Source organism: Alosa pseudoharengus, unplaced genomic scaffold (assembly GCF_046254945.1).
Source record: "Alosa pseudoharengus isolate Yale_2024_CS ecotype anadromous, Long Island Sound unplaced genomic scaffold, YU_APseudo_1.1 YU_APseudo_1.1_scf_20, whole genome shotgun sequence".
In the NCBI taxonomy this organism is placed as follows: Eukaryota; Metazoa; Chordata; class Actinopteri; order Clupeiformes; family Clupeidae; genus Alosa; species Alosa pseudoharengus.
This window is the reverse complement of record NW_027468664.1, coordinates 32,150,750-32,178,249: the sequence shown is the minus strand read 5'-3', so window position 1 is coordinate 32,178,249 and position 27,500 is coordinate 32,150,750. Positions and strand designations below refer to the sequence as shown.

General features: G+C 42.5%; 1 protein-coding gene across 2 annotated transcripts in view; it reads right to left on the bottom strand.

The window, feature by feature from the left end:
• LOC143136419 (copine-8) overlaps nt 1-27,500 on the bottom strand; it is a 185,488-nt gene that overhangs the window by 126,775 nt on the left and 31,213 nt on the right. For both annotated transcript variants that reach the window (XM_076297121.1, XM_076297122.1), the window contains exon 2: nt 10,084-10,124. In XM_076297121.1, coding sequence (XP_076153236.1) covers nt 10,084-10,124 — 41 coding nt within the window. The remainder of the gene's footprint in view (nt 1-10,083; nt 10,125-27,500) is intronic.

Below are 27,500 nucleotides of genomic sequence, written 5' to 3'. Positions count from 1 at the left end.
TGTTTTGCTTGCAACAGGAAGTGAACAATCCTAAGGGAGTCGAATATATAGGCCACAGGGTTCACGAGAAGGGCACAGAACACAGAGTTTAGTGCATCGGGATTAGTTCACAGTGATTGGGATGCAGAGTTTAGGACATAAAGTTTAGGATATATGCTGCAGCAGGATGTAGGACGTGGGAAACAGGCCACAGGACACGGTCAGGTGTAGGGCGTAGCAGACAACCGCCTTAAGCTACGACCATTTTTCTGTGTCTGAAGTTATCAGATATTTTTGAAGCCCCTCTATATAATTAATGATCTATTTAATCTCAAACCATAAACAGCGAGACTAACGGCTGTTTTCAGGCACAGTGCCTTAGCATGTTAAACCCTGAGGTTTTGGCGCTGATGGAGACAGGCGCTGATTTGAAGCGGAGCAGGCAGTCCCTCTACCGGCCTGCGCTGTTCTCTGGCCTCTCTCACTTGAGGGAATCCCTGCTGCCGAGGCCGGTCCCGCGGGGCGCGCTGGTTCGGAGTCGGTGAGGACATCCCCTTGAACCCTTGCTTCCACTCCCGGGAGCTAGTCCAGAAAACTAGCCGGGCATTCCAGCATGCATTGCGGTTGTTCACTCAGCCCGCACCACCACCTTCAGCAAGCATGCATGCTGCTGTTAGCAAGTATGGGGGGGATGTGTGATGCAAATACAGTATCTCCTGTTCAAGAGCCAGCCGACATCAAAGGCAAATCTAAACTTAGCAAAAACGATGGCAAATACATGTGCACTTATTCTCCTCTTTGGTCCTTTCTCTCTCATCTATTACTTATTTCGTCCAGGGGTGCCCACACTTGGCCCACACTTGGCCCACATTTGGCCAGCACACCATTTGTTTTGGCCCACTATGTTAGTCTTGCATGTGTCAGTTGCTGGGAATTTCTGTCCCAACAGCCTTTGAAGGGTTAGCTGTAGCTGTGGGGGGGGGGGAGGGGGTGGGTGCTCCTGTCAGCAGAGATCACCAGGCCCATGACATGAGTAAGTAGCAGAGATCACCAGGGGTATACTGATACATGCATACTGACAAAAACATGAAACAAGGGATTCCTTTTTGGCTCTATAAAGGGAAGAATTTGGGCACTCCTGGTCTGATCTCTGCCCAGATAGCAACATCATACGAGCAGATATCCACCGCTGGAGTTTGGTCAGTCCATAATGACTGTCTCATGTGCCTCTCGTGCCATTTCTTTCCCTCCTTTCCTATCTCTCTCATATCTCTTTCTTTCTAACTTCTCTCGTCTCATCTCCCTCTCTCTCTCTCACTCTCACTATTTCTCCCTCTCCTTATCTCTCTCTCTCTCTCTCTCCTCGCCCCTCTCTCTCTCTCTGCTCTGTCTATCACTCCATCAGCCTGGGCGACTCTCTTGTGTGTCTCTCATCTGTCTGAGAGAAGCATCTTGTCCGCTGCACACTAAAATCCTGCCGCCTACACGCCACTTCTATATATATATATAAGCTGCTCAAATCTGAACACAGGCGGATGAAAGCGTTAGTCATGCGTGCCCGGGGGGCCCCGGGGGACCATCATAGCACCCGGGTGAGTCAGAGAGGGAACGGCAGGGGAAGAGTCACCACACCCACAGGGGCACAAGGACATGCCCCCATAAATGCATGGGGATATATTATAGGGATAGTATGGAGCACACTGATATATCATAGGGATAGTATGGAGCATGGGGATATATCATAGGGATAGTATGGAGCATGGGGCCCTATGGAGCATGGGGATATATCATAGGGATAGTATGGAGCATAGGGATATATCATAGGAATAGTATGAAGCACACTGATATATAATAGGGATAGTATGGAGCATGGGGATATATCATAGGGATGTAGAGATAGAGAGAGAGAGAGAGAGAGAGATGGAGAGGTTATGGAGCAGAGGGATATATCATAGGAATGGAGAGAGAGAGAGAGAGAGAAAGAGAGAGAAAGAGATATTGTCTTACACAGATCTCTGCCGTCCTAACAGCCACCCAGATATACAGGATATACAGGGCATACATAGCCAAATAGAGAGGGTGTCTGTACCAAGACTGTCAACTCTTATTCGACCCACGAGGGGAATTATTCGTAGCAATCTTATTACGATAAAAACTTCTTCGGCTAAGCAAATTCCTCCACAAACGCAACTTGCATTTGCTTTACTCAATATTCGATCACTGTCGAATAAAACTGCCTTGGTTAATGAAATCATTACAGACAATCATATAGATGTTATGTGCCTTACTGAAACCTGGCTTAAACCAGACGAATACTTTCCATTAAATGAGTCTATACCTCCCTCTCATCTTAATTATCATGTACCACGCCACACTGGCAGGGGAGGTGGAGTAGCTACAATTTATCAATCTAGTCTTCTCACATCTCCCAAGCTTACACACAAGTTTAAATCTTTTGAAGTTCTAGTCCTACATTTTTTACCCCCAGATTGGAAAAATAATCAGCCTGTAACTGTGGTCACATTGTACAGACCCCCTGGCCCCTACACAGAATTCTTAGAAGAATTTCCTTTCCACTTTAACCATCCAAACTGAAAAAATACTTATATTGGGTGATTTCAATATTCATATGGATAATGTGAATGATTGTCTCACAATTGCATTTCAATCCCTAATTGAACATGTTGGGTTCTGTCAAAATGTTAATTCACTCACACACCGAGATAACCATACTATTAATCTAGTCTTGTCATACGGCATAAGCATAGAGCAGTTAACAGTTCTGCCACAACACCCGACCTTAACTGACCACCATCTAATTACTTTTACAATGACATTACAATATGCAGTACCAATTTAGCTGAATACTACAGCCGCGGCCTATCTGAAAAAAACAAATGCAGACTTTCTAGAAAAAATCTTGTTTACGTTTGCCCCCTTCCGGACCCATGTGGTATCAGAAGGCCCTTTCCTTAATCCAACCGAGGTGGACTTGTTAACTGATAATGTAATGAACTCATTCAGGGTACCCCCAGAATTGTCAGACCTAAATTTAAGACTTTTTAAGACCTTTTTAATACCACTTCAGATGAAATTTAATACCTACATCGCACCCATTCGGATAGAATAAATAATATTAAAGGTAAGATTAAACCTCAAATAATCATGGGCGGATTATGAACTTTCGGTCCCCTGGGCCCAGATGTATTAGGGGCCCCCCACTAATTGTCATATATGTGGGAGGGGGTTTTGGGGGTCCTCCCCCAGAAATGTTTTAATTTGTTTGATGTGATTTCCTGTATTCTGGTGCATTTTGGGGATGGCCAATACTAAATTCAATCAGATTCATAGCCTACATCCTGATTTGTTGATATTGAGGCAATGATTCCATGCAAAGGCTTGGGCTTCAGGGCCCCCTGACCCCTTGGGCCCCTGGGCCTGGGCCCGGTAGGCCCCAGCAGTAATCCATCCCTGCAAATAATTACTGTTTACGAGTGTTTGCACATGCCAACATGAACATGACAGCCGTGCAGTGGCAACGCAAAGATTTGTCGCGGTAGTAACGTAAGTTACTATGTAATTAATGCCACCTACAGGTGAATGCATAGAACATAACAATCCTATGGTTTGTGTACCCTGTAGCCTCGTTTTAGCCGCAAATGGCCGCCATGTGAATAAGCGAATTGAGAGTGTTCTTGATTGCGATTGAGTTTTCCTGATGAACAAAACAATATTTCAATACCATCCCTGACCATTGCTGATTAGCCATTGCTGTTCTATTCTACTGCAGCAATATTGTAGCTTTAACTTACACTCTTATTTAATTACTTCAGGCCAAAAGTATTTAAAGGGGAGATTTTTTTTCTTGTTAATATGCAATTCAACACCAAGTAAAATCTATAAAATCAAGTTTGCAAGACTTCACATTTCCTCATCAAAGTAACGAATCAGAACAGTCTAGATATTGTTCATATTTCCATTTGTTGCCTCATCCGCATTTAATGAAAACATGGTAATTTTGAGTTTTACAGACAACTCAGTTTTCCAATGAGCAGCAATACTGTGTGTGCTCATGCAGGAGGTCTGCGCATCTGATAACGACAATCTGGAGAGGGCGCTTTTGTCTTCAGCAACAGATTGTATAAGGTTGACAAGAGGTTGCGATATGGTGAGGGACAGGTCGTGTTGCGCTATGAAAGAACATGCGTAGCCTACTTAGCGCAAAAACGATCAGCCATAGATAAACGTACACAAATCATGACGCTAATATGCGAGGTTCTGGTAGGCCTACTGGTTATGGTTTTGTGCTATACATTAATAATAGCAAAGTTTTAAGTTGACTATTTTAATTGCATGGTTATTTTTTGTCAACATACGCTCCTACTGTCGTTAAAAGTTAGGCCTAAGCAGGCTACAAGGCTGTCTGTGCGTCTTAAACACGACTGACCCCCTTACTCAACATAAAATAATAATGTCGCGAACTGTTAACACGCTCAGTCAAAACCTTCCGTCGCAAATTGTGAAAAACATTGTTGTAGGCTACATGTCATAACAGACGGGAGGCATAGGCTACGGTTTATAGGCCTATTGCGTCGCTTTACACATAATGTTAGTTGCATTGATTAAAAACTGTAACAATAATAGTACATCGGGTGGCATAGCAGGCTATCTGTTCAAGTCATAGGTGACACCCAAAATGAATGACCTCCCCTGACAAGAGTTCGCGATAGTAAGAAATTGTCTACATTGATGCATGGAAAGAACACAGCCTCCGAATTCGCACAGAGCTCACAATAGCATAGGCCTATCAAAAAAAAATGAGACAAGCGTGTAGGCTACAACATAAACAAAGCGAAACTCATGGCTGACGTATCTTCTTGATCGATCTCTGAGACACAGAAAGTTCTCAAGAACACTATTAGGTCTTTAAACATTTACCATCACACACATTCATTCATCGGACCTAATATTTGTAGTTGCCTTAAAAAAAGGAAAAGAAAAGGTGATAGACCCCCCCCCCCCCCTCCTATTTTTTTTCTCGCCGGATCTGCATCGATCTCAAATATGATTTTTCTCAAATCAAATTGAGGAAATCCGTCGTACGACGGAGAACTTTAATCCTTGTGATTTACGCTACGTGAGGATATTAGACTAAATCTACTGATCATTTGAAAAATTAAGACCTCTGTGAAAAAATTCCAGACTTTGAGGTGAAATTCAATACTTTTTAAGGCCTTAATTTAGGAAAATGAAATGTAATACTTTTTAATACTTTTAAGACTCCGCGGGTACCCTGTCATTACGCTCAACCCTTGATTCAGTAGCACCACTAAAAAAGAGAGTAAGGAAACAAGTAAGGCGTGCTCCATGGTACACCACACAGACAAAAACCCTCAAACAAGCAGCGCGCAAACTTGAACAAAAATGGCGTACTACTAAATTGGAAGTCTTCCGCCAAGCATGGAAAGATAGCCTTATCACCTACAAAAAAGCACTCAACGAGGCTAAGTCAACCTACTATTCCTTGCTGATCGAAGAAAACAAAAATAATACAACATTTTTCTTTACCACAATTTCCCGCCTGACGAAGAGCCACACTGAAGTAACCGAATCTATCCCTATATGCCTAAACAGTAACGACTTGAACAAAATTGAAACAATTAGAGATAAGATTAATAACCAATCAGTCTCACCAGATATTCGTACTTCATTACTGAACGGTAGCGAAAACATAATTGAATTACAGATGAGATGAACAACTTTGAATTCATTTACACCGATCGACATATTAGACCTCACTTCCACAATTTCCTCATCAAAATCTACAACTAGTCTACTAGATCCTATCGCTACTCATCTTCTGAAATCTGCTCTCCCTTTCTTGGACAATGCTTTGCTCCAGATCATAAATAACTCACTGCTGTCAGGGCATGTACCACAGTCGTTTAAGTTATCTGTTATTAAGCCATCCCTCAAAAAAAAAAAACCTACCCTTGACCCTAACGGCCTGGCCAACTATAGGCCTATATCTAATCTCCCTTTTCTGTCGAAAATACTAGAAAAAATAGTGTCCAAACAAATTAGTGCCTTTTTACATATGAATAAAATCGAAGAATTATATCAGTCTGGTTTCAGAGCTCACCACAGTACTGAATCAGCCTTAGTTAAAGTTTTTAATGACCTCCTCATTGCTGCCGATAATGGACATATATCAATTTTAGTCCTCCTGGACCTCAGTGCTGCCTTCGACACCATAGACCATGACATACTACTTCACAGGCTTGAACATTTGATAGGCATTAAAGACTCAGCACTCGCTTGGTTTATATCATACCTTTCTAACCGCAGACAATTTGTACAAGTCCACAATAAACCGTCTATCCAGACTATAGTAAAATATGGGGTGCCTCAAGGCTCAGTACTAGGGCCCCTGTTATTTTCTCTCTATATGCTTCCCCTAGGCTCTGAAATTAGGAAACATGGCATTAAATTTCATTCTTATGCAGACGATACACAACTATACCTTTCCGTAAAACCTGACGAATTAACTCCGTTAGCCAAACATGACACATGTATAAGAGATATAAAGACATGGATGACAAATAATTTCCTGCTTTTGAACTCCGATAAAACAGAAGTCATGGTTGTAGGTCCTAAAAAGATGAGGGACATCCTATCCTCATCACAGGCTACATTTACTGATCTTCAACTATCCTTATCCACAAGTGTGAAAAATTTAGGAGTTACAATTGACCAAGACCTATCACTAAGTAATCACATAAAACAGATTACCAAAACTTCATTCTATCACTTAAGGAACATTTCAAAGATAAGGAAGTCCTTATCCTTACCAGACGCTGAAAAATTAATCCATGCTTTTGTAACCTCAAGAATTGATTATTGCAATGCTTTGTATGCTGGCTGCAATAACACCTGTCTAAAGAGCTTACCTCTTATACAAAATGCAGCTGCTCGCACACTCACTAGAACTAAAAAAAAATATATTTCCCCTATCCTGGCATCTCTACATTGGCTGCCTGTTAAAAGTCGCATTGACTTCAAAGTATTACTTCTAACGTACAAAGCCATTAATGGCCAGGCACCAGAATATATTAAAGATCTCCTAGTCTCATATAACCCACCTAGACCGTTACGATCACAGAATACTGGCCTTCTTGTAATTCCAAGAATCTCAAAAATGACAGTAGGTGGCAGAGCTTAGCTATCGCACACCCCTCCTCTGGATTAATCTACCCTCCTCAATTCGATTAGCAGACACCCTCCCTATTTTTAAGTCTAGACTTAAAACATACCTCTTTACTGTCTCCCATAGTTAGGTATGGTGCGGTGTGGAACTTCACCCATCTCGGGGATTTTGGAATGGACCACCCTGCTGAGTCCTCGTGTGACTGGCACCCCAGTCACGCGTGAGATGGTGGTCACTGACCATACCTGCGCTGGTGTTGACTACCCCTCACCATGCCTTAGTTATGCTGCTATAGCATAGTGCTGTCATGGACTTCTCATGTGCCATGCCGTACAACCCCCTCCCCTCTCCTCTCTCTCCTACCCTCTTTCTCTCAACTCCTTCTCTTGCCCATTCTCACTATGATTTACTGTAACAATATATAGCACTACTGATCACTTCTTGACATTAACCACATTGATTTCAAGTAATACTAACCCATTCTACATTTCTCTTTCTTCTCCCTTACTGTACCTCACTTGTGAGGTATATCATCACCAGTCATCAACCATCCGTGTGCCTGGCCCTCCTCTTACCCATCCCACCTGAAGTCCCATCCTTGACTGCTGTATTACTGTCCCCCTACCTGGATTCCTGGCCTGTACAGCCCCATCACCTGCCTATGACAACTCTGCCCGGATTCTGGCCTGTCTGCTGACCCACCACTGGCCCCATCACAACTTTCTTTCCTGGACAATTCCGACGCCGGACTATTGCACTTTCTCTCACTAAATCATGATTATGCTTTATCATACCGGACACGTAATCATCCCACCTTCTGTAACCTTCACCTCAGGTGCTTTAAACACCATGTCCTTCTCTCCACACCTGACTGTCATATGCATTTGTCATTGTTTATAGACCTTACTATCCGTATTGACCCTAGGCAGATGGGTCAGGCCCTTGAGTCGTGGATCTGCTCGAGGTTTCTTCCCATATGAATCTCCAATTCTAGGGAGTTTTTCCTCGCCCCTGTTACCCATGGGCCTTCCTTCCTTCCTTCTTTCTTTCTTCCTTTTCTTTTCTCCCTCTTTTCTTTTCTCTGATTGCCTACATTCTGTAAAGCGCCATGATACATGTGTAATGTTTTGGCGCTATATAAGCACAATAAATTGAATTGAAATTGAATTGAAAGAGAGATAGAGAGAGATGGAGAAGGTATGGAGCAGAGGGATATGTCATAGGAATGGATAGATATAGATGAAGAATGGCAGGGGTGTGTGGGGTTGTGCTGGAAACATTGGAACCTAAGTTATGGGAGACAGGTGAGTTATGGGAGACAGGTGAGTTATGGGAGACAGGTGAGATATGGGAGACAGGTGAGTTATCAGGTGAGTTATGGAGACAGGTGAGCTATGGAAGGTGAGATATGGGAGACAGGTTAGTTATGGAGACAGCTGAGTTATGGGAGGTGAGATATGGTAGGTGAGTTATGGGAGACAGGTGAGTTATGGAGACAGGTGAGTTATGGAGACAGATGAGCTATCAGGTGAGTTATGGGAGACAGGTGAAGGATGAGGAGCAGTGAGAGCTGTTCCATTAGAGTAAGGTGAGAGGTTACATCGGCCTTTTTTAGAACTTTTAGAACCATTAGAACACAGCTGGGATCCTACACAGAATTGTCGGTTTGGTTCAACAGGAAAGTATTCAAAGGTCCAGGATCCCAAACTAAAAACTAACTATTCTCATATCCTAACAATGAAAAAGAAAAACAATTAGCACTAATAAATGCATAATACCTAGATGCAGCACATACAATTAGCACTAATACATGCATGATACCTAGATGCAGCACATACAATTAGCACTAATACATGCATAATACCTAGATGCAGCACATACAATTAGCGCTAATACATGCATAATACCTAGATGCAGCACATAGCTGTACGTGGTATGACTCCTGCATGGTGTTGCCACCCGCTACCCATAGAAAATAAAGCAGAATTCCCACATCGCTTCCATGCAAATCCTTGCAAAGTGCAAATCCTCCTCTGATGAACGCCGCCTGGTTCTGCCACCCGTACACTCACGCCAATCCAAACTGTTCTCATCTGTTGCTCCCCATTGATGGTATGCGGTGCCAGTTCCTACCAAAGCAGGGGCATCCTTATCTATCTTCAAAACCTCCTGAAGACCCAACTCTTCCAAGAGTACCTCCTCTCTCAGCACTGCTAACAGCTGGACGTGCTACATGTAGCACTTAGCACGACCTTCCTTTCTATCCTACCTCCTCTCTCAGCACTACTAACAGCTGGACGTGCTACATGTAGCACTTAGCACGACCTTCCTCCCTATCCTGACTACCTCTCAGCACTACTAACAGCTGGACTGTGCTATTTGTGCTACATGCTAATGTTTACGAGGGCAGCCAGCCAGTTTTTGCAACTTATAAACCTTGTCACCATCACCTACATTTTATTGAGGGTAAAACAAAACCGGTTAACTTTAACAGAGCAATTACCATAGCTGTGCAGCCAGATGATAACAATCAAGAGTTACGTGCTGGCTTCCACAAAAAATAGGGTTTTATTAGGTTGAGGCAACAAGTGAGTAGTAGGATGACAATTTTCGTAAAGGCTATAATGAATAGCGGGAAAAAATAGTTTATTTTACTGTTTATGGAGAAAACTGAGCGGCTCTGAAAGCCAATGGACCCGGAAAAAGACTTATTATCCCATTATTGCATCATCACTCAATAACCGAATATCTAGCACTCACCACAACCTTCCTTCCTATCCTGACCACCTCTTCTCTCAGCACTACTATGGATTGTGGATAAAAGAATCAGCTAAATGACTACAGGCGGTCGTAATTATACACAACTACATGACCTTGTCATATCAAATAGGTCTTACTTGGATCGGATTTGGAGAAGGTATCTCTGTCGAGCAGGTTTCTGCAAAAAGAGACAGACAGCCAGAGAGAGAGAGGGAGAAAGATAGAGAGAGAGAGAAAGATAGAGAGAGAGAGAAATAGAGATACAGAAAGAGATGACAACAAACAGGGAGAGAAAACAGAGACCCAGATTAACAACATGATTACAACATCATGCAGATTTCTAATAGCAGCATAAAGGAATCCATAACATGAAGACGGTGTGTGTGTGTGTGTGTGTGTGAGTGTGTGTGTTTATGTCTGTGTGTGTGTGTGTCAGAGAGAGCGTGTGTGTGTGTGAGAGCGTGTGTATATGTGTGAAAGCGTAATTACAACATTTATTACACTTTTAAGTGGAACATCACGTTTTAAGGCATTAATACATTAAGACATGTTTGTCTCCATGCCATCATGGTCTCTCTGATGAAGAGACGAGACCTGTCCGCACAGATTGCCGTGGCAACAGTTCAACATTACCATTTTAAGCAGTTCTAATCAGAGACCGACCAATCACAAGAGCCATGTAACATGACATAACGTGTGTGTGTGTGTGTGTGTGTGTGTGTGTGTGTGTCTGTGTGTATGTGTGAGAGAAAGATAGAGAGATAGAGAGATGGAGAGGAGAAAGGGTGAAGACAGAATTAAAATAAGAAAGGGATTGAAAGAGAGACATTAACACACGGAGAGAGCAGAGAAAGCTGAACAGCGTAAATAACTACGCAGAGGAATAGACATAAGGGAAAGGATGAGAGAAATTGTGTGTGTGTGTGTTGCTGAACACTGGGGTAATGAGATAGAGAGAGTTGGACAGAAGGATAGTGAGACAGAAAGAGTGTGGGGGGGGCAAGAAGGTTGGAGTGAAACTGAATAAACGTAAACAGAGAGGTGAGACCCCACTGACTGACAGTTGCTCTTTTCCAGCTGAGGAAAACAAAGAGAAGACTGAATAAACGTAAACAGAGAGGTAAGGATTTGTCGACAAGGTGCTATGCAGATGAGTTAAGGGCACAGCGGTGGCAGCCTGCTAGCCAAGTTCCGTAGCCATAGTGACAGTGCGACTATGTTTTATTAACCAGCTAGCTAAGTTCCGTAGCCGTAGTGATAGTGCGACTATGTTTCACACACACCGGCCCCCGATACTGCAGTTCCCCCCACACACAGACACATACACACACACACTCACACACACACACACACACACACACACACACACACACACACACACACAGGACCCCGACTGCAGTTCCACGGGCTGGGCCTGAGCTAGTCTGCCTGGCTGGCTGGGTGTGGTGAGCAGGAATATCGATTCCAGCTTTACGTTGAGAAGAGGCAGACCCAACATTACTGTAATGGAAGGCCAGCTGCCAAATGTCTTCTCATCAATCTTAAGAAACACACACACACACACACACACACACACACACACACACACACACACACACACACACACACACAAACACACACACACACACACACACACAAAAAGACACTGGAAGAGTAACAGAGACAATGATAAATATGAACAACTCACTCTCTATTCCCATCAAATTCACATTACTATATTTCCTGCAGGGCATATGAAATCAATCTATCCTTAAGTGCAAGCTCTGTTTGTGTGTGTGTATGTGTGTGTGTGTGTGTGTGTGTGTGTGTGTATGTGTGTGTGTGTGTGTGACCACATGCAGTGCGTATATATATGGAAGTGTGTGTGTGTATGTGTGTGTGTGTGTGTGTGTGTGTGTGCGTGTGTGTGTGTGTGTGTGCGTGTGTGTGTGTGAGCACATGCAGTGCGTATATATATGGAAGTGTGTGTGTGTGTGTGTATGCCAGCGTGTGTGTGTGCTTATGGGCTGTATTTTGGGCTCCAGCGCATGGCGTAAAGCTCGTTATTCACCCGCGCAAAGCTTAATTCGGTATTTTGTATGTTTATTTTTTTAACATTGTGACCAGGGGTGTGGCAATTAACAACCTAGGGAGGGGCCTGGCACGTTGTCTAAAAATCGCTATCATACACCACCTAAACCTGGTCAGAAGTCAATGGCGAGTTGTTCATATGCTATTTTAAGAGCGCATGTCAACAGTCATATTGGCAGGTGCAGGCACCATCCTTCTATCATTCATGAACGCACACCAGCGCACGTCCATGCATTACAAATTGCACAATTACAATAGGAAACATTATTAGAATAAAGATATTACGAAATACTGTACATCTCATGATGAGTAGTTATTCACCATCATTTGCAAATTGGTAATGACGGTTAAAAGTGATTAGAGGAGAGGCGAGAGACATGTATGGAGCTGAAGACGCACTGTCAAGAGATATAAGCAACTCCTCTGGAGGATAAATGTTGTTTTATTCAGTCATTTGAGCAATATTAGGGTAAGTGTTGCTTTTTCCAGCCTACTGTATGTTTTCGGTGGTAACCCATTGTCAGTCAATAGTGAAAGTAACTGCATATAACTGTCTTGTCGTTGACTGACTCCTTGGTGAAGTTAGTTTCACTTTGCCAATGAGTTCAAATAATAGACGAGTGCAAATGTGTGAAGGCTATGCTAGGTTTTAGTAAAGCATGGTTTAAGAATGACTATTCCATACGGTCTCGCAAGCAGCCCCCTTCAAATGCGCCGTTGAATGCCAAAATACAGATGCATTTATTTGACATATCGCGCGTTGCGCCGTTAAAGGGAATGACAGATGTCATTCTCATTGGTTTAAAATGATGTTACGCCCCAAACACACCCATATGACTGATTAAAAAACCTAGGAACACCTTGTTGCACCATGCGCTCCACGTTTGATAACGAAACCCCTCCCAATGTGAACTGGACATCCTTCTAAATTTGAATAGACTTTTGACGAGTGACAGTGCACTTTAGAATGTCATGATAGGGCCCTAGGTGTCTTTGCCTGTATGTGTGTATATGCCCTTCACACAGCTCTTACTGAGAGAGTTCAAGGAGATGTTAGCATGTAGAAAATGACCAAATGACCACATGGGCCTGAGAGATGGCCGTCAGACCTCATTTATCCTGGACAATCACACACACACAAACACACGGGCCTGAGAGATGGCCGACAGATCTCATTCATCCTGGACAATCACACACACACACACACACACACACACACACACACACACACACACACACACACACACACACACACACACACACACACACACACACACACACACACACGAGCCTGAGAGATGGCCGTCAGATCTCATTTATCCTGGACAGGATCAACACGGATCTGTCATATGCTCCGACAGGATTACCTCATTCAGAAGAGATGAAGACAGGGATGGAAGGAGAGATAGAGAGAGGGAGGGAGGAAAAGAAAGACAGAGGAAGAGAGAGAGGAAAAGAGAGAAAGAGGGAGGGAGAGAGAAAGATGGCCCTCAGACTTACTGTATCCTGGATGTGATCTGTTACACACTCCATAGGATTACCTTACTAATCTACTCTCTCAGAGGACAGAGAGAGGGAGAGAGAGAGGGAGAGAGGGAGAGAGAGAGAGAGGGAGAGAGATAGAGAGAGATATGGAGGGAGACAGAGAGGGAGAGAGAGACAGAGAGAGAAAGAGAGATATGGAGGGAGAGAGAAAACAGGAGGGAAAGAGAGAGTAAGAAACAGATGGAGAGAGAGTAAGAGAGAAAGGAGTGAGTAAGACAGCAAACAGACAACAACACACACACACACACACCTTTCAAAGAGATGCTGACTATGTCATGATCTTAGGATTTTCCTTGTGGAGAATGTGAGGGATTCCACCTTAATAACTGAAATATGACTGGTTCATGCACACGCACACACACACACACACACACACGCATGCACGTGCGCACACACATACAGACAAACAGACACTCCATCCCTTGCTTCCTCAACTGTTCCTCTCTACCTCTCTCTTTCACATGACTCTTATTCTCTCCATCTCTCTCTCTCTCCCCTCTCGTCCTCTACTTCTCAATATCTCCTCTCTCTCTTCCTCTTTTCTCTATTAGACAGTTCTGTGTGAGTGTGTGTGCGTGTGTGTGTATGTGTGTGTGTGTGTGTGCGTGTGTGTGTGTGTGTATAATGGGCGTAGATTTAGGGTGGGACGCTCATGACTAGTCCTAACCAATATTTTAAGATGACAAAATTGTCCCCACCAATACTTTAGCGAACTCATTTGTGCTGCTGATCATTCCGACAGCCAGCACGACAGTACAAGAAACGTCGTCATTTGATTGGCTGAAAACCCGAGGGGGAAGGGGAAGGGTTATCTGACACGCATGCTGCACACACATTGCTTTATTCTTGCACTGGTAGTCAAGCGAGCGGGTGTGTCAACGACAACGGTAAGTTACCAGGGCTGTCTGTCAATACATAGGCCTACCCCATAAAAGGCCAGAGTGAAACATTTTAATATTGCCTTTTCCCTTCAGCATACATACAAACCCCTTTTTGTGGTGTGTAGATCAGCTATGCCACCCAAGAAGAAGAAAGGGGACATACGAAGCTTTTTTATAAAGCAGAGTGTAACTAAGCAAAATAACTAGCCACACAAGCTAGCAGTGGTAGTGACCAGGCTTTCAAATTATGCAGATTCTATTATGTGGAAAAATAGTATTAACTGGTGATAGCATATGTTACCCAGGATATTGTTAAAGATAAACCTAGCTTCTGTAATCTTTCAACCAAGGTCAGGAGTATTGATTAGGGGTGTGCAGCACGGTCGCATAGAAGTCGCGCTATCACAATAGATGTTATTACCAAGTCACTGAATGTTAATTAGCCTACCTTAAGTTAGAATCTTGGAAGTCACAATAAACATTGGATCTGGACATTTTTCGTTTCTATTCTGTTTATGTTATGTACCGGTATTTCTGAGTGTAGCCTACACAATGCAGAGAAATAAAAGGGAGACCCAAATTCGTTTGAAGGACTGTCATTGCATTGTTATGACACATGCTGTAAAAACGTGTTGGCAATGTAAATAAGTTAACACTGTTGGTTATTCAAATATAATGAATCATTATTTGATGAATAATATCCAAATAACACTATCATATACAATATGGTAGGAGGGTTAAACTCGCTAGCCAAAGGATAGGCTACAAAATGAATGAACCACTTTGTATGCAGGAAAGACAGCATCAAACCACTAGGCCTACAGGATGGCAGGTTGAGGAAACAGCATCAGGGCTTCAGGTGAGGTTCTAATTATTAGCCTATGTCAAATTGTCAATTCAGTTGGAGTCAGCAGCATTGCTGTACAATAAAATGAGATGGAGTAGATTCACTTCTGTATTGTGATATTCTGTATTGCCAACAGTCTGAAATAACAAAGGAAATCGCCATTAAGGCACTGGTATCTTACAGCAAAATAATTCCAATTACAGTTAAGCAAATACAAATATAATTTAGAGTCGCATAAATTCATAGACATATTCAATCCTAAACTATGGTGCATTTCCATACTCAGTAACATAAATAAAATACTATATATATATACTATATTATATTATGACTATATAATCTGGGCAAATTTAAAATTTAAGATATGCTTAGCTTCTGTTATCTGAGAAACAAAATTGGCATCTAGTGGTCAAACATTTATTTACGTTTACACAATTGTTTTCATCTGCATATATTTCTCTCCAGTCGGAGATGCTAGTTTAACTTTAGAGTACTATAAATAATAAAAGAGGCTATTGTCTATTGACAGTCTGACTCTTGTCAGTAAAAGTTAACTTTTCAGCCGGGGGGGGGGGTTGGGGTGTGTATGTGTGTGAGTGTGTGTGCGTGTGTGTGTGTGTGCGTACTCTATGTGTGCGTGCATGTGAGTGTGTGTGTGTGTGTGTGTGTGTGTGTTTCCTAAAAAATCTGACATGACTCTGGTAACCCCGTAATAAATCATCCCCTCTGACACCTGAGTCATCAGTCTTCAACCAGGGATGCATCCGACCATACAAACAACCACACACACACACACACACACACACACACACACAAACACACACACACACACACACACACTCTCTCTCTCACACACACACACACACACACACACACTCTCTCACACACACACACACACACACACTCTCTCTCTCACACACACACACAGTAGTGTGTTTAAAAATGGCTCTGGTTCTCCTCTCAGCACCCCTGCCCCTAAGCAAACTGCTGTGAGCATAATTTGGGCAATTTTAGCTGCAGTCGATAAACGAGGGTGGTGTGGGGCACCCTATAATCATATATGATTTGACGGGGGAGGGGGTGGAAGGGAATTATCAAAGCTCTCACTCTATATTCGTAATCTACCTCTCTCTTCTCTCTTTATATATCTTTCTCTCTCTTTCTTTTTCTCTTTATATCTTTCTCTCTCTATCTATCTTTTTCTCTCTTTATATCTTTCTCTCTCTCTCTTTTTCTCTCTTTATATCTTTCTCTCTCTCTCTTTCTCTCTTTATATCTTTCTCTCTCTCTTTTTCTCTCTTTATATCTTTCTCTCTCTCTCTTTCTCTCTTTATATCTTTCTCTCTCTCTCTCTCTTCCTTTAGTCTCTCCTCATATACACAGTGAAACAGCAGGATACTTGTACATGTGTTATTCTCTCTCTCTCTTCTTATCCCTCTCTCTCTCTTTCTATCTCTCCTCATATACACAGTGAAACAGCAGGATACTATATTGTAATGTAATTCCCTCTCTCTATCTCTTTCCTTCTCTCTCTCTCTATCTCTTTCTTCTTATCCCTCTCTCTCTTTCTATCTCTCCTCACAGTGAAACAGCAGGATACTTGTAATTCCCTCTCTCTATCTCTCTTTCCTTCTCTCTTTCTCTCTCTCTCTTTTTATCCCTCTCTCTCTCTTTCTATCTCTTCTCATATACACAGTTAGCCTGGCGAGCCAGACCCACATTTACATGTAGGGTCTGGACACTCACCGTTCGCAGTGCTCAGTCCGAGGGGCGGGATAATCAGTTGTCTTTCAAATTCCCTCTGCACGCAATAGGACAGCGGCAGCGCTATGAGTCCCATTCGTTTCCCACCAGCGGAGCTAGTTGGCTAGTTCAAATGTTTGCCAACTTAATAAAAGCTTAACTCGTGTCACACTGTTCGCCAACAGCAACATCCACACCGTTGCAACTCTGCCATCAATCATTATGTTAAGCCCACCTACCGACTCTATACACGATTTAATTGGCCCGGCGAAGTCTGGGGATCTGGAGCTCACAAGCCAACGGAGAGTTGCTAGACTAGCCCTGGCAGCAAATGTAATTTGCTGCCGCTAGGGGCGCGTCTAGATTTCTAGGCTAATACACAGTAAAACAGTAGGGCACATGTACAGTATGTATGTAATTCCCTCTCTATCTCTCTTTCCTTCTCTCTATCTCTCACTCTCTCTCTCTCTCTCCTTCTCTCTCTCTCTCTCTCCTCATATACACAGTGGAACAGTAGGGCACATGTATGTATGTAATTTTCTAATTATTCTGAAATTGCACTGTGTCAGTGCTGGCTTGGCTGAGGAGGCGTGAGTTGACACTGTAAACACACACCACACACACACACACACACACACACACACACACACAGGAGTAAACAAGAACAGCCAGAAGACTGAAACACCAGCGGCTACCCTAACCATGGTAATTAGGTGAGTGTGCAAGTACATTGTGCGTGCGTGCGAGTGTGTGTGACATTGGCACTATGTGTGACTGTGGCAGTTAGGCTCCCATCTCTTAGTGTGCCCATCTGAATGAGAGCTTGATAGGGCTGCTGCTACCTTCTTGAATTTCCCCTTGGGCATCAATAAAGTATCTATCTATCTATCTATTAGGGCTGGGCGATATGGCTGAAAACTGTATCACGATATAAGTATTTCATATCAGTCGATATCGATAATTATTGATTATAAAAAAAAGGGGGAAAAAAGTTCAATATAAACACTTTTACTTTAAACTTCACCTTCCTCTGATTTTAATCACCACAGTTATCAATCAAAGCAAACAGGGAAAAGAAATAGCAACATAATCATGAAAAACACTCAAATAAATAAATGTGCACATAAGTCTGAATGAAAAGCAGCACTGGTTGAAGCCTGGAAATATTGTAAACAAAGTAGCTTAATTTACTAGTTTATCATAGTCTACTGGTTGGACTGTTCAGTTTCCCCACGTGTGTATAAGTTTCAAATTAATACTTTTTCTCCTTGGGACAGGCCCGTTTGAGTCTTGGAAAATACTTTTCCATTTGCATCGCGATTGAGATTATTAGAATTTAGCAGTCAATTTGAATGCAACAGTTTTGAACAAATTTGTGCAGCGTGCTAATGATGCTAACCGAATTTTATAGCAATTTAGCCAGTTGTCTTGCACGATTGTGAATGTTTGGATTACGTGTGCATGCTGAGGAGGGATGTGCCTGTTGAGAGGGAGAGAGAAAGAGAGAGTGCACGGGGCAAGGAATCATTGAGAGTCTGTGTTGAGGTAGGCCTACTTCTATCGCCTGGTAGAGTTGCACATACAGTACTACAATGCAGAGGTGGACAGAGTACACAGCTTCATTACTTGAGTAAAAGCACAGATACCCCTTGCTAAATTTTACTCAAGTACAAGTAAAAAGCACAACAGACAGATGTCTACTTAGAAGTACTTGTTTTTAAAAGTACTTGAGTATCAAGAGTACATTTTCTAAATATTGCATTACTACTGCCACAGTGCTTACATTTATGTACAGAAACGTCCTACATGGAGTTATGAACATTTTTAATGTTAATACCTTGGAGAATGTAAAAGGAATTGAAAGTAAAATCAAGTCATTTCCATCTTCCATGTTTCCAGGGATGGGCAGTATTTCTATGTATTTATAATTATAATACGTATTTCAAATACAAAATACTATTTTGTAATTGAAACACTTGAAGCGAAAACTATCATTGTAACTTGTTCAGCAAATTGAAATAGTCTGGTGAGGTGGGGCCACGGGTTGGCATATTCCCGGCATCCAGTAACCTGCTGCGTCTTCATCCATTGTTTCATCCATGGTTTCGTCTCTTATCTAAATCTAACCATGGAGTTGACTTTGGCGGAAAGCTGAAGGTGATTGCTGATAGGCTGTCCCAATCAGTGGCACCTGCACAATCCAATCACGTTTGAGAGGGAAACAACAAATTGAGGTTTTCCTACATTTCTCTTTTTTTTAGAAGTAACGGGTACTCACGGTTAAGGATAGAAATGTAGTGTAAAGAGTACAATATTTGCCTCTCAAATGTACTTGAGTAAAGTCATGAGTACTCCCCAAAAATGATACTGGAGTAAAGTACAGATCCCTCAAAATTGTACTCGAGTACTGTACTCAAGTAAATGTACTCTGTTACTGTCCGGCTCTGCTACAATGTAAGCTATATTTAGCCTATTTATGTATGGACAACGTAAGGCGGGAGGTGTGTGTTGCTTTTAATTATCGAATGTTCTATTGAACTTATTTTTTATTGATATCGGTTACATGTCTATTGCGATACATATCGCTATCGTTTTATCGCCAAGCCCTACTATCTATCTATATCTATCTATCTACCTGACTGACATGGCACATCAGGCCCAGTGATCAAAGCTGGCATTTGAATGCATAGCTTCAGGGTTGCCTCCTTTGTGCATTGTGCATCCCTGTACTCCAAACATTGTGTGTGTGTGTGTGTGTGTGTGTGTGTGTGTGTGTGTGTGTGTGTGTGTGTAAAACTATATAGTTTTACTGTCGTTTCCATTGTGCATTGTTCAATTGTTACAATAAGCTTTAGCGTCAGCCCCACAGCATTACATACTTTATTAGCCTGATCTGTGTCTAAATAACTATTAACTAACAGTTTATTAACATGTAAATAACTTCTTACTAAACTTTATTGGTAATGTATTTATCATTGCTTCCACTGTAAGCACAGCCATATCTCACCTCACCTAGCATTTCTCCTACATCTTAACCTGTTAGCGTTAGCGCTAGTGTTTTCTCTAAGATCTGCTACATCTTAACCTGTTAGCGTTAGCGCTAGTGTTTTCTCTGAGATCTGCTACATCTTAACCTGTTAGCGTTAGCACTAGTGTTTTCTCTGAGATCTGCTACATCTTTAACCTGTTAGCGTTAGTGATCGTGTTTTCTCTGAGATCTGCTACATCTTTAACCTGTTAACGTTAGCGCTAGTGTTTTCTCTGAGATCTGCTACATCTTTAACCTGTTAACGTTAGCGCTAGTGTTTTCTCTGAGATCTGCTACATCTTTAACCTGTTAGCGCTAGTGTTTTCTCTGAGATCTGCTACATCTTAACCTGTTAGCGCTAGTGTTTTCTCTGAGATCAGGAATTTCTCACCTGTTGTCTGCCTTTCATTTCCCTGGCACGTGTCGCCGTGGCTACAGAGGACACTAAAAGCCCACATTCATTAAGCAGCCAGAGGGCCTGGAGAAATGCCAGCATTACATGATGAGAGGGTGAGAGGCAGACATGTGAACTCGAGTCACATGACTTGGACTCGAGTCAGACTCGAGTCATGATTTTAATGACTTCAGACTTGACTTGATAAAATTCGGCATGACTTGCGACTCGACTTGGACTTGAATACTATTCACTCGAGACTTGACTCGGACTTTGCCTCTTTGACTTGTGATGACTTGACATGTCTCGAATTAAAAAAAAAAATTCCTGATCGTGGACCAGTCACCCCAGAGACGCTTTCCCACGACTAAAAAAAAAAAAAAAAATAGCGGAGACAAGCGGCCAGAGCACAGTTCAGTACTGCCGCTACCCCCACACGCGTAGGGCACCAAGAGACAGAGGAAGGACCAACATTTAGCCAATCACTAGTAGCTTTACTGCAAACTGATTTGCACTCTTGTTAGAGAACGTTTAATGTCAAAAAGCACCAACAGCATGTTACATAAAGTTGATACTTTTCGAGTCCTCTCCATTAAGATCCAACTTGAACTTATGCTAGCCTAGGCTACTGCATTTAATTGAGAACGCATCTAAGCACGCACGAGAGGGAGAGAAAACGAGTAGGTTCCAGCTGGCTTGTCATTGTTGATGATGATTGATATCTTCTTTTAAATATAAGAAACATATAAAAGGAAATCGTGAAGGCAACAAATACGAGATTAGAGGAGATTGTGAATTTATCCGGTTCTCACTAGCCTACTGTAGCCTAGGCTAACGTTACTGTTATAAACTATGATATCCAGGTCACTATGACATAGCTGCACTCACTGTGATTTGGAAAGTGGACAAGAATATTATGAGTTGTCTTTGCCTTGTGTAATGGAACTGGTGAGTCTTGAAGTATTCAATAATTTATTTACATGAAGCACATGATATGCCGATTGAAACGCAATTCCAGTCAGCTACTGTAGCTAGGTGGCTACTGGCTACCAGGCTCATAATTCACTTTTAATCAGGGCTCTCAAGTTTTGAAGTTTGCAAGGAGTGAGACTTTGTTTCTCAGGGGGGAGGGGGCGTGGCATTGACACTGAACTACTCGTGGCGCCACGCCCCCTCCCCCCGATCAACAGACCCACTCTCCCCATGTCCCATCGACCCAGCTTCATGAGAGAGCACAAATTCAAATTTCAAACACACTGTTTTATTTATTCTAGAACCCTATAGTAAATAATAATAAATAATAATAACATAAATTATAATAATTTCACCCAAATGGGCCCTTTGAACAGCAGTGGCTCATTCTGCAGTGATGGTTCTGTCCGTGTGTGTGTGTTTATGAGTGATGTTGTGTGTTGTGTTTGTGGCAGATTTTGATGCCTTGATGACTGATACTGGGGGCTCCCATTTAAAACACTGTGGTTCAATGTCAGCCATTTTCACAGTCATGAGGCCATCCTTAAAAATATTCTTGTTTGCAGTAACAGCCAAAAATTTTTTTAAATATTTTTTTTTCAAGATTCAAAGTAAAAAAAAAAAAAGTACTGGGTCCTCAACCCGTGCCTTCAGGCGCATCACTGCAAACCTCAATCTGATGCAGGTTATGTAGACCAGCCTTTCTCAAACTTCTTTGACCTGAGGCCCAGTCATGGCAGACTTTGGGGTCATAGGGCTCATCTACACGTACCCAACCCCACTCCCTCCAAATCAAATTGTAATTATCATTATCACAATCATTATTATGCCTATATTGTTATACATGCACTTTCACTTAAATGTTTTGACATGCACATCAGAGGACCGCTTTACTAATGTAAGATATAATTGGTTTCATTTACATGGTTGCATGATGCTTGCATAAGAAAAGAAATACTTCTCAAAACAGCAACAATTATATGGGTGCTATTGTTTTGGGATGTTTCCCTCATGCAATCATCATACATTTGTAGGAAATGGAGAAAAAAATACATGTTTTTTATGAAGTTTAATTTGAATGCCTGAATGTAAGGATTCAGGAAACACAATACCAGCTTTTTTGGCGAGCAGATAGGCGTAAATCACTGATCTGTTGATCTTTAACAGATAGAAAGAAGGCTACAATAGCTTTTGGCCACGTTATATTCAAATTTGATTATACAATACACCGTGCTATACAGTGTATTATACAGTCTCTGCTCTGTTTCTATGGAAGTTCCAAAAATCAACGTTGTTCTATTAAGTGTCGTTAAACAATTAGCATTCAACAGGTTGAAGCGAGCTTTGATACCAACGATTAGTTTCAGTTTCTCTAGCGCAGACGCCTGCATTGAATGAACGCTCATAGGGCCTACCCCCACTTTATTGTATGGCTCCATGTTTAATGACATCGATAGCAGAAACGTTTGTTTTCTTTTTTTGTCGGTCCGCAGTATCTCGATCAACTGCGCAACAAATTATCAGACGAAGCACCAGGCCTAATTTCACTCCACGACTCCGCAGACCAGCAGTCTCCACGTTGCGGACCATGGAGGTTGCGGACCCACATCAAAACAAAACTATTTTCTGATTGGTTGAGAAATCCTATTTTCTGATTGGCCGATAGGTTAGTAACTGAACAGCAGCTCCCTGAGCTGAATGAGCGCACAGACAGCAACGTTGTGTGACACGTTTGTAGCCCTTAGAATTTTCTGTGCGGGCAAGTTAATAATTTCTCGGAGTGAGAAATGCCATGTGTGAGCGTGTGAAGTCATTGAAATGCGTGTGTCTCACGCTCAATGCGTGAGACTTGAGAGGTCTGAAACTTTTAATTGCAAACAGAAAATGTCAAGCAAGCATCATGTCATACATGCTTCTCTTTCCAAAGGAATGAAAGCTGTTTGTGCCAAGTTAATATGATGCTTATCATTGTTAATATTGTGCTATACATGTGGCACAAACAATGTTTGAGTTTGTGGACTAGCCATAGGCTATATTTGAACGGAGCTGGTAAAAAAAGATCATTATGAGAACGTGTGGACAGTGGCACACAATGACACAATGGGCTTAAAGTGACAGTGCACCATTTACAAATGAGATAAACAGCATCAAATGTGTAGTATTTCTTAAGAAATGAATACTTTAAAACAAAATTACTGTCATTATTATCTTTTAAATAATATAAAAGTGTTGACCTTGGCTTCCCTTATGAGTCGGCACTGGCAGACAGCCTAATAAATTGTTTGCAGGCAAATCTGTGGCCTAGCGCAGTGAAATACCATCAGTCAAATTATTACTCATCCTTACACTGGGCTCCGCAATTTGGAAAAACAATATATATATTTGCAGCTGTGCTGAGTGTCATGTAACTATCCGTTTTGTACAGATTACTCAGGTATGCACATGTGTATATTACACAGGTATGCACATGCATATGTCGTAAAAGATTACAAGACACATATTTTAATCTATATTTATAAAAAAACAATACTGTGGATTAAATGGAAGTGCTAAAATTATGATCGATAGTCTAATAATGGCATTATTAAGTGAAGAGTACCTGATGACTTGTTCAGGACTTGAAAAAGATTGGGACTTGGACTTGGACTCGACTTGGCTTTGATGTGACTTGGACTTGGACTCGACTTGCCCTTCTCTGTATTTACTTGGGACTTGACTTGGACTTGACTGCTAAGACTTGGGACTTGCCAAACAGTGACTTGGTCCCACCTCTGGTGAGAGGACTGATAAACAACCATTACTCTACTGCTGACTAGGAGAGACAGAGAAAGAGAGAAGAAGGGAGAGAGAAAAGAAGGGAGAGAGGCAAATACAGCAGATGACGAGGCATGAAGGACTAAACAATGTGAGTGAAAACTATACAGCAGTGGAAGGAGAGAAGGAAGGAAGAGAAGAAGAGAAGAGAAGAGAAGAGAGGAGAGAATAAAAGCAGAGGAAGGAGAATGATGATAAAAAGAGGGAATGATAGGGGAGAGAAGGAATTGACCAAAATGAGATAAAAAAGAGTGATAAAAATGAGGGGGAAAGGAGAAATGGATGATATGATGCTAAGAGGGAAGACAGTGTGACAAAATGAGGAGAGGAGGAGGTGATAAGAGAGAGGAGAGAGAGAGCAGAATAGAGGAAGAGAGAGGCAAAGAGGGAGAGAGGAGAGGAGGATAGAAATAGAGTAAGACATAATAACTTAGGAGAAGTAGAACACTACAGAAATGTACTACAAAATACACTACAGAATATATAGAATATACTGTATACCATATTGACTATTGCTGGATGTATACACATTATAGCAAACTGCTCCTCACATTCCTTAGGCTGGGTGTTCAGTGTTTGTGTACACAACCCTGGCCCAGTACAAAAGTAAACAAAGAACCATAAACAATCTAAACAATCCTAGCTAATCACCATACTGCTTACCAAGCAGAGAAGGAAGGGCTGTGTAAGTGACTGTTAAGAAAGTCAACAACCCTTCACCAAACTGCAGAGAGAGAGAGAGAGAGATGTGTGTGTATGTGTGTGTATATGTGTATGTGTGTGTGTGTGACAGGCATGAGCGGTATCTCTGAGGCAATGAGCCCAAAAGACTTACACACACACATACACACACACGTATGCACGCATGCACACACACACACGTATGCACGCACACACACAGAGACACAGTGAAGGCACATGCTCACAGGTACACACACACACACACATTCATGCATGCACACACATGTACACGCACACACACATTCACGTGTCATATCCAACATCTCTCCTCCACTCACACACCCAGTGGGACCACTGGCAAGATCTAGTCAGTGGCCAGCCCACCGTCACCCTGGCAACGGCAATCCAATGGCTGATGCTGCCCCACTGACTGACAGTTGCTCTTTTCCAGCAGAGGAAAAAAAGAGAAGAGGGTGTGTGTGTGTGTGTTCATGGTATCATAGGTGTGGGTGCCAGAGTGTGCCTATGTCAGGTGCACATGTGCATCTGTGTGTGTCTGTGTGTGTGTGTGTGTGTGTGTGTGTGTGTGTGTCTGTGTGTGTGTGTGTGTGTGTGTGTGTGTCTGTGTGTGTGTGTGAAAGAGATGATGCCATGTATTTATCCTGCTCACATGGCCTGAGAGGTGAGAAGAGGAAAGAGGGAGAGAGAGAGAGAGAGGAACAGAGGGAGGAAGGGAGAGAGGGAGAGGGAGGGAGGGAGAAACAGAGAGTGGGAAGGAGAGTGGAGAAAGGGAGCAGAGGAGATGAAAAGAAAGAGGACAAGAAGAATGAGTTTACTGTACTCTCTCTCTCTCTCTCTCTCTCTCTTTCTCTCTCTCTCTCTCTCTCTCTTTCTCTCTCTCTCTCTCTCTGCTCCTTCCAGAAAGCCAGGCCAAGTGGATTCTGGGATACGCTTATGTCGCTGAGTTCAGAACATGTTCCTGAAAGATGCCTCAAGCAAGGGGGTTTCCGGACGTTCTGATTGGTTGTCCCAGATAGATGTGCTTGTGACAGCGTTGCCGTAGTGACACACCGAGTTCTGCTCGGGGCCTCGAGGGACGTCACCTACACAAAAGCACCATGCAGAAAACTGGGCTTCTCCCCGCACTCTCTCTCTCCTTCTCTCTCACCCTCTCCTTCTCTCTGCACTCTCTCCCTCTCTCCCTCCCTCTCCTTCTCCCCACACTCTCTCCCTCTCTCTCACCCTCTCCTTCTCCCTGCACTCTCTCCCTCTCTCACCCTCTCCTCCCTTTCACACTCTCTCTCCCTCTCCTTCACCCTGCACTTGCTCTCTCGTGCTCTCTCTCCATCTCCTCTCCCTCTTTCTGCAATCTCTCTCTCTCCTTCTCTCTTTAACTCTTCCTCTCTCCCACTGTTTCTGCTTCTTCCTCCTTTCCTCTTTTGCCCTCTCTCTTGCTTTCCCTCCTGTCATTCTTTCTGTTTCTCTCTTTTTTCTCTCACCCATCTGTCGCTCCCTCTCTCAGTCACCTCTCCCTCCAGTTTCACTGCAATACCTCCACTTCTCCATCTCTGCATCTGTATATATCTATATTTTCCCCAATTTTTCTACCTCTCTTTTTTCTCTATCCCTCTCTTTTTCTCTCTCTCAGAAGAAAAAGTCACAGTGTCAATTATTGAACTTTGTAATTGGGCAAGCAAAGATGGCAATATGGATTAGCCGGAGAAATGCTATGGAATGTGTTTCTGGTGTTTCTGGTCAAGATTGTGTTTCTGTCTTTTTAAGATTGGTGAAGTATAGAATAATGATTGACTTTAAATTTTACTCAGCAATGAAAGACTTTGATGGTTTTGAAAATGTATGGGGATACAAGGAAGTCTTATGCTCAGTTAGTAATAATGAATTAATTTATGGATACGTGTTGAGCTAATGCTTATTTTGTCCTGTTTTTAATTTTTAGTCATTTTTTCTTTTATCCCCCTCTTATTTATTTGTAATGCCTAGTAATTGTTAAATATGTACAATAAAGTATTTTGCTAAATTCAAAAATTCTCTCTCTCTCTCTCTCTCTCTCTCTGCATTGGCTGCTAACTAGTTGTATTAAAGCGCTAGTGTGTGTTGTGTGTGTTGTGTGTGTGTTGTGTGTGTTGTGTCTGCATGAGACGTGGCCAGGGTTATTTCTATCCCTCTGGTCACAGCGCTGGAAACAGGGGACACCTCTTACTCAGGAAGGAGAACGAGAGTGGGAGAGAGAGAGGAGAGGGAGAGAGAGAGGGGAGAGGGAGGGAGAGAGAGGGAGAGGACAGGGGGAAGAGGGAGGGAGGGAGGGAAAGAGAGGGAGGAGGGATGGAGGTTTGGAGACAACAAGTGTGTGCGCATGTTTGTGTGTGTTTGTGTGTGTGTGTGTGTGTGCACAGCGAGTGCTGTGACTCCTCCGGTAGCCTGCCCTGGATAAGATGTCTAGAGGGACACAAGCATCTCACTGAACCAGATTTAACCAGCCGCCATCTTCTCTCATAATCAAAGCAGCCAAGACGCCTGCCCTTAAACAGTCCAGGGCCAGCAGCAAGCCAAAGGCCATG